The sequence below is a fragment of the Triticum aestivum genome, chromosome 1B, assembly GCF_018294505.1.
Source record: "Triticum aestivum cultivar Chinese Spring chromosome 1B, IWGSC CS RefSeq v2.1, whole genome shotgun sequence".
Lineage (NCBI taxonomy): Eukaryota > Viridiplantae > Streptophyta > Magnoliopsida > Poales > Poaceae > Triticum > Triticum aestivum.
The window spans coordinates 690,733,369-690,741,977 of record NC_057795.1 but is presented as its reverse complement, the minus strand read 5'-3'; the positions used below and the strand labels follow the sequence as shown (position 1 = coordinate 690,741,977).

The window sequence follows — 8,609 nt, the reverse complement described above, 5'->3', positions numbered from 1 at the left end:
CTGTTGGTCTGGCACCGTTTGTACATCAAATTTCAACCATCAATTTCTATCATGACAACCAGAGTCACTTAGGGGTCAATGTCATGTGGGTCGTGGCAGTGTGGCGACGAGCTATGATTGGGAGCGATGAAAACAGGGAGAAAGATGATTGACATACCATGTACACGATGTGCCCTAGAGAGCAATGGCGAAGAATTCTCTCCCTCAGGTCAGGATAACTAGCCCTGCTTTATATTTGTTCTCAAAATATAATATATAGCTCTGCGAAAGGGGGAAAAAAAGAGAGAAAGAAAGAGCCGGGCCTCTTTTGTGAAAAAAAAATTAGAACAAGCGCATAGTTGGGCCGGGCCTGCTCGCATCGGATCCCCAAGGAAAACCACCCCCTCCATTCTTCTCGGCGGAGGCGGAGGCGGAGGCGAGCGAGGAACCCTAGCCGCGCGAGGAAGAAGGAGCGCCCAGATCCCCAAGGTACGCTCCCCAAAACCTACCCAAATCTCCTCGCCTGCAACCCGATCGATGGTGTGTGTGTGTGGCGGTACGGCATTGGGGTGCCGCGGCCGGCGGTGGTGATTCGTTCCGGATTTGTCATCCCCTAATCCTAATCCCTCCCTGACCAATTGTTGGCAGGCCGGCGACGATGGCGGCGGTTCGGTGCGCGGCCAGGAGGCTCGGTGGCTCCCTGCTCCAGCGGACGCAGGCGGAGGAGCGACGCCGGCTCGTGCCAAGCAGGCTCATGCGCTCCCGCCACCTCACCACCGAGGTATCTTCTTAACCAAAATCGACACTTCTTTCTTTTCTCACGACTGTAGCCAGCGATGATCGAATTCTGTGCAATCAAAACAGCAGCATGCACGTGTCTCTATCTTCTTGTATCAGCTACTGTACTAACTAGAAGAAACAAGAGCAAAATCACTTGCTTATCATCCTCATAAGTACTTGTTTATCCTGACCTCAACCTACTGCCGCTTGCAAATCATATCATCTGGCAGCCAACCTTATTGTCCTGGCTGATCTGAGCAGCTTATCCCTTTATCAATTTATTAACTGCAACATGTACTTCTGCTTCCTGCACTTGCTGGTATAATTTACGCCCTACGCCGCCCCGTGATGTTTGTGTCAAAAACGCCGAGGCTCTGTTACTGCTTCGCTACACATGCATGGTGCTTTGCTTTCTGCACACATCCAACCTCGCTTAACTGTCAGGCATCCATCCTTCTTAATTGTTATTACTTACCAATCACAATCATGCTTACTCTTAATGATTGATGATACTACAAAGTAACAACATTGATTGATTGTTATCTGTGTTTTTCATGAATCCAGCAAGCGCAAGAGATCCAGCAGAAGAAGGAGGCATTCTATGACGCGGTGTCTAATGTGGAGCTTAAGATGAAGGAGTTCAATGATGCCTTAGTTAAGGCGGTGGATCCTACTGGCCAGAAGCATCTTTCTGCGCCACGGACTGGCTATGAGTAGGATATATACCTGGATCCATTTCTTCCTCAGTTTCCTCTTTGTCTGACATGAGTTTATCTATAACCTCACTTGACCTCCATAATACCTCTCTCTACCTGCAGGCGCCTTAAGATGTATGGATTAAGAGCTCTGGGTGTGATAGAGTTAACTTCCAAGACGGCCGTCTTCGTGGTGTTTGCTCTTTCCTTCGTTCGTCTCAGCAGCATGAAGACCGAAGAGTTGACGTCAAGGGAAACCACCACTGAAGTGAAGGCCGCAAATTGACAAGCCCAACATGGATTGCGCCCCAGCTTGTTCTTCACTCTCTAATTATCAACTGCAGTTTGGCTACCTAGCACTATGCTATCTTTGTGATGGTGCGTGATGTCGCATGCTGTTATACCTCTATATATCTCTTTGTTCGGACCGGACGGGTGATGTCAACATATATGCATGCATTGTTGCTGGTGTTACTGCCTTATCTTAGTAGAGGATCGCATTCTAATCATCTTAGAAAGTTGAGTATCTCTAAGCAAATTCTGTGACGCACTTTTGCGATCCATTCATTTTGTGACCCCCACTGTTTGTTTTACTTGGAAGTTCCCGTACGGGCACCCCCAGGCCTTGGAAGGGACGATCTGGGGTTTGGTTTTCAACCAGTTTTTTGTGATTTATAGAAGATTGTAAGACTTGGGAGATTGGGGATTTGGTTTTCAAGCAGGATTTTGTGATTTATGGAAGATTGTAAGACTTAGGAGATTGGGGATTTGGTTTGCAATCAGAATTTTCATGGTTTATTATGGAAGATTGTAAGACCTGGGAGATTGGAAGTTTGGTTTTCAACCAGCTTTTTCATGGTTTATTATGGAAGATTGTAAGACCTGGGAGATTGGGAGTTTGGTTTTCAACCAGCTTTTTGTGATCTCTGGAAGATGGGAGACTCTGGAGATTGGGGGTTTCTTTTTCTTTTTCAGCCAGGTTTTTTGCGATCTCTGAAAGATGGGAGACTCTGGGCCGTTTGAAGCTGCATGAGGAGGAAGCGTGGGGCTTCACCCTGAATGTTGCCAAAGATGTGACTTGGAGATAGATAGATCGCGATCGGTGATAATTTTGTTGACAGTCCAGTTTGGGTGCTTTGAAAAGGGAATGAATCTGGGTCCATTGTGTTTATCAATTACTGGTATGATTTGTAACTGTTTCATTGTTATACTTGGATTTCCAAACTGAGGAGATGATTAGGCTGTAACGTGAAAACTTGCTCCGTTTCAAAATAGTTCAAGTTATAGGATTTTTCAAAGTCAAACCTTTTAAAGTTTGACCAAGCTTATATATAGATAAATCTGCAAAGATGTATGGTGTTAAATATATATAATATGAAAAATTTCATTTCATAATAAATTTGATGAACTAAATATGGTCTTGTAGATGTTGATATATTTTTGTATAAGATACAGTTTGTCAAACGTAATGAAGTTTGACTTAGGAGAATAATAGTAGCACTCTCGTAATGAAGAGAACGAAAGAAAGTAATAAATTAAATAAAAATGCACTATATCGGCCAAGCCTTTGAGAACATGCTTATATAAAATAGGAAAGAAGAATCTCTGTGGAAATAAGGTTCAATCCTATCTATGGGTATCCTCAAATTCAAAAATCATAACATCCGTGAATTTTTCAACCTTTCTTTCATTAGGTACTACCTCCGTCCGGGTTTATAAGGGAAAAGGCCTCCAGTTTCTTTTAGTGCAAAAGAAAAGCCGATTCCAAATTTTCTCCGGGTTTATAGAGCCCTTCGACAGCATCTCCCGGACCAAGGCAGCTGCAGCGATTCAAAAGCAAAAGCTAAATGACTGCAGGCATTGGTTGCATGCTTCGGTGGCTAAATAAAGTATCTTGGACCCCACCTACTTTTTACTATTGCCAGGAGCTTGCTGCCGGTAAAAGCAACAGGGCGCGACATGCATTGGCTGTAGCCTGCCACAGTCTTGCTACCACTACTAGACTCGCATGCATGCGGCCTTAAAAACGCGGACGTCGCTGGGTGGCCAAACGGCCTCTTAAACCCGGACGGAGGTAGTATTTCCTATTTATTTTGACTCAATTATTATATGCAAAATAAAAGTAATTCAGTCAAAGTTCAAAAAATCCCTATTTTTTTGGTATTAACGTGACAAAGTATTTGTGCTTGTATTTGTCAGAGAATGGCTTTCATTGTATCCTAGGTCAAGGATTCGTGAAAAAACTACGCTATGTAAAAGTACTATTCGGGCTATATTGTCGTTATAGTACTCATATATATTTTGCTCTGAAAGTCAATGGGAATCGTTCCTTAGCCAATTTTTTATATGAGTACAATACTTGATCATATTTGATTTCAGAAGCTCCAGCAACCAGCCGCCACAACCCCTTCCCAGCCCCTCAACCACCTCGCCGCCACCGGAGGAGCGGTCGGCGAAGCCCGCGCCGGCTCCCAGGATGGTGGCGGCGAGGCGCCTCTTCCGGCTATGGCCTCCTTACCGTCACGCCCGTCCGCCGGCCTCTGTGCCCCGACGGCCGATCCACTCTCCGCCGGCGCGTCTCTGGCGGCGACCTTCTCCCCACCCCGCCCGACCTCGCCCTGCTCCCTTCCCCGTCCGATTTTCGCGCCAGATCTCGGCCCAGCGAGGTTTGTCCTGTCGCCGACGTTTCTCTCCTGCTGGCGCTAGACCCGGGGTTGGGGCTGATGTCCTCCTTGGCTGGCCTTGGGGCTACCCTTGTGGCGCCGCGACGACCCCCGATCTGCGGCCATGACTACAAGGATCTGACGCCAGGATGACGCGAGGTGTCGACGGCGGCTGTAGGGTCGTTGCGCTGGGCATGTGGGGCTGCGGCGATGTGCTGGCCTTCTGCGTGTGCCAGCCGAACGGCGACGCTACGTTTTTCGGTTGGTGGTGCTGATCTAGATCAGATCGGTCAGATGGTGGTGTTCGTAGATTGTTCTCCAGCAACTTCCTACAGATCCACGACTGCGCAGGTCATCGAAAAGAGTTTTGGAGTTTTTATCTCTTGATCTGGTTGATGACTTCAGTGGTGTGATACAAATTATGGATGATGACTTGACGCAGAGGGTAAGTTGTTGAGTGGCGGCGGTCCAATTGTAGTTGTTGCACTAGTAGAAAACCACCCATTAGTCCCGGTTTGTAAGGGCCTTTAGTCCCGGTTCATGAACCGGGACTAATGGTGTTGGGGAACGTAGCAGAAATTCAAAATTTTCCTACGTGTCACCAAGATCTATCTATGGAGAGATCAGCAACGAGTAGAAAGAGAGTGCATCTACATACCCTTGTAGATCGCTAAGCGGAAGCGTTCAAGTGAACGGGGTTGATGGAGTCGTACTCGTCGTGATTCAAATCACCAATGATCAAGTGCCGAACGTACGGCACCTCCGCGTTCAACACACGTACAGCCCGGTGACGTCTCCCACGCCTTGATCCAGCAAGGAGAGAGGGAGAGGTTGAGGAAGACTCCATCCAACAGCAGCACAACGGCGTGGTGGTGGTGGAGGAGCGTGGCAATCCAGCAGGGCTTCGCCAAGCACCACGGGAGAGGAGGAGGAGGAGAGGCAGGGCTGCACCAAGAGGGAGAATTTCTCATGTTTATGGCAGCCCCAAACCTCATCTATATATAGGGGGAAGGGGGGGCTGCGCCCCCTTTAGGGTTTCCCACCCCCAAGGGGTGCGGCCAGCCCTAGATGGCAAAGGGGAGGCGGCCAAGAGGGGAGAGGAGAGGGAGGCGCACCAATATGGGCCTTAAGGCCCATCTGGACTAGGGTTTGCCCCCTCCCACTCCCCCTTGCGCCTTGGCCCCCTTGTGGGGGGCGCACCAGACCTCCTAGGGGCTGGTCCCCTCCCACACTTGGCCCACGCAACCTTCTGGGGCAGGTGGCCCCACTTGGTGGACCCTCGGGACCCTCCCGGTGGTCCCGGTACAATACCGATATCGCCCGAAACTTTTCCGGTGACCAAAACAGGACTTCCCATATATAAATCTTTACCTCCGGACCATTCCGGAACTCCTCGTGACGTCCGGGATCTCATCCGGGACTCCGAACAACATTCGGTAACCACATACAAGCTTCCTTTATAACCCTAGCGTCATCGAACCTTAAGTGTGTAGACCCTACGGGTTCGGGAGACATGCAGACATGACCGAGACATTCTCCGGTCAATAACCAACAGCGGGATCTGGATACCCATGTTGGCTCCCACATGTTCCACGATGATCTCATCGGATGAACCACGATGTCAAGGACTCAATCGATCCCGTATACAATTCCCTTTGTTTAGCGGTATTTTACTTGCCCAAGATTCGATCGTCGGTATACCGATACCTTGTTCAATCTCGTTACCGGCAAGTCTCTTTACTCGTTCCGTAACACATCATCCCGTGATCAACCCCTTGGTCACATTGTGCACATTATGATGATGTCCTACCGAGTGGGCCCAGAGATACCTCTCCGTTTACACGGAGTGACAAATCCCAGTCTCGATCCGCATAAAACAATAGATACTTTCGGAGATACCTGTAGTGCACCTTTATAGTCACCCAGTTACGTTGTGACGTTTGATACACCCAAAGCACTCCTACGGTATCCAGGAGTTACACGCTCTCATGGTCAAAGGAAGAGATACTTGACATTGGCAAAGCTCTAGCAAACGAACTACACGATCTTTGTGCTATGCTTAGGATTGGGTCTTGTCCATCACATCATTCTCCTAATGATGTGATCCCGTTATCAACGACATCCAATGTCCATAGCCAGGAAACCATGACTATCTGTTGATCACAACGAGCTAGTCAACTAGAGGCTCACTAGGGACATATTGTGGTCTATGTATTCACACGTGTATTACGATTTCCGGATAATACAGTTATAGCATGAATAAAAGACAATTATCATGAACAAAGAAATATAATAATAACACTTTTATTATTGCCTCTAGGGCATATTTCCAACAGTCTCCCACTTGCACTAGAGTCAATAATCTAGTTCACATCGCCATGTGATTAACACTCACAGGTCACATCGCCATGTGACTAATACCCAAGAGTTTACTAGAGTCAGTAGTCTAGTTCACATCACTATGTGATTAACACTCAATGAGTTTTATGTTTGATCATGTTGCTTGTGAGAGAGGTTTTAGTCAACGGGTCTGAACCTTTCAGATCCGTGTGTGCTTTACAAATCTCTATGTCATCTCCTAGATGCAGCTACCACGCTCTATTTGGAGCTATTCCAAATAACTGTTCCACTTGGAGCTATTCTAAATTGTTGCCCCATAATACGTATCCGGTATCTCTACTTAGAGCTATCCGGATAGGTGTTAAGCTTGCATCGACGTAACCTTTACGACGAACTCTTTTACCACCTCCATAATCGAGAAAATTCCTTAGTCCACTAGTTACTAAGGATAACTTTGACCGCTGTCTGTGATCCATTCTTGGATCACTCTTGTACCCCTTGACTAACTCATGGCAAGGCACACTTCAGGTGCGGTACACAGCATAGCATACTGAAGAGCCTACGTCTTAAGCATAGGGGACGACCTTCGTCCTTTCTCTCTATTCTGCCGTGGTCGAGCTTTAAGTCTTAACTTCGTACCTTACAACTCAGGCAAGAACTCCTTCTTTGACTGATCCATCTTGAACACCTTCAAGATCATGTCAAGGTATGTGCTCATTTGAAAGTATTATTAAGCATTTTGATCTATCCTTATAGATCTTGATGCTCAATGTTCAAGTAGCTTAATCCAGGTTTTCTATTGAAAAACACCTTTCAAATAACCCTATATGCTTTCCAGAAATTCTACGTCATTTCTGATCAACAATATGTCAACAACATATACTCATCAGAAATTCTATAGTGCTCCCACTCACTTCTTTGGAAATACAAGTTTCTCATAAACTTTGTATAAACCAAAATCTTTGATCATCTTATCAAAGCGTACATTCCAACTCCGAGATGCTTACTCCAGTTCTTAGAAGGATCGCTGGAGCCAGCATACCTTTTAGCATCCTTAGGATCGACAAAACCTTTCTGATTGTATCGCATACAACCTTTCCTTACGACTGGTAAGGAAACTCGTTTTGACATCCATCTGCCAGATTTCATAAATGCAGCTTATGCTAACATGATTCCGACGGACTTAAGCATCGCTACGGATGAGAAAATCTCATCGTAGTCAACTCCTTGAACTTGTGAAAAACTCTTCGCCACAAGTCGAGCTTCATGGATGGTGACATTACCATCCACGTCCGTCTTCTTCTTAAAGATCCATTTATCTCAATGGCTTGCCGATCATCGGGCAAGTCCACCAAAGTCCATGCTTTGTTCTGATACATGGATCCTATCTCGGATTTCATGGCTTCTAACCATTTGTCGGAATTTGGGCCCACCATCGCTTCTCCATAGCTCGTAGGTTCATTGTTGTCTAGCAACATGACCTTCAAGACAGGATTACGTACCACTCTGAAGTAGTACGTATCCTTGTCACCCTACGAGGTACGGCAGTGACTTGATCCGAACTTCATGATCAATATCATAAGCTTCCACTTCAATTGGTGTAGGTGCCACAGGAACAACTTCCTGTGCCCTGCTACACACTGGTTGAAGTGATGGTTCAATAACCTCATCAAGTCTCCACCATCCTCCCACTCAACTCTTTCGAGAGAAACCTTTCCTCGAGAAAGGACCCGATTCTAGAAACAATTCATATTGCTTTCGGATCTGAATTAGGAGGTATACCCAACTGTTTTGGGTGTCCTATGAAGATGTACTTTATCCGCTTTGGGTTCGAGCTTAATCCTGAAACTTTTTCACATAAGCGTCGCAGCCCCAAACCTTTAAGAAACGACAACTTAGGTTTCTCTAAACCATAATTCATACGGTGTCATCTCATCGGAATTACGTGGTGCCCTATTTAAAGTGAATGTGGTTGTCTCTAATGCCTAACCCATGGACAATAGTGGTAATTCGATAAGAGACATCATGGTACGCACCATATCCAATAGGGTGCAACTATGATGTTCGGACACACCATCACACTATGGTGTTCCAGGCGGTATTAATTGCGAAACAATTTCCACAATGTCTTAATTGTGTGCCAAAACTCGTA

General features: G+C 46.4%; 1 protein-coding gene across 1 annotated transcript; it reads left to right on the top strand.

The window, feature by feature from the left end:
- The first annotated feature begins 313 nt into the window (after window positions 1-313).
- LOC123101604 (uncharacterized) lies at window positions 314-1,928 on the top strand. Its single transcript, XM_044522979.1, has 4 exons — window positions 314-468; window positions 628-760; window positions 1,324-1,472; window positions 1,578-1,928. The coding sequence occupies exons 2-4, from the start codon at window positions 638-640 to the stop codon at window positions 1,738-1,740; spliced, it is 435 nt and encodes a 144-aa protein (XP_044378914.1). The 5' UTR covers window positions 314-468; window positions 628-637; the 3' UTR covers window positions 1,741-1,928.
- Window positions 1,929-8,609: the final 6,681 nt, after the last annotated feature.

Excerpts from the sequence above, each read along its gene's own strand:
- LOC123101604 (XM_044522979.1), top strand. The coding sequence starts at position 638 with ATGGCGGCGGTTCGGTGCGCGGCCAGGAGGCTCGGTGGCTCCCTGCTC. Across the intron at positions 761-1,323 it reads CCCGCCACCTCACCACCGAG|CAAGCGCAAGAGATCCAGCA; the intron begins GTATCTTCTTAA and ends TCATGAATCCAG. Across the intron at positions 1,473-1,577 it reads GCGCCACGGACTGGCTATGA|GCGCCTTAAGATGTATGGAT; the intron begins GTAGGATATATA and ends CTCTACCTGCAG.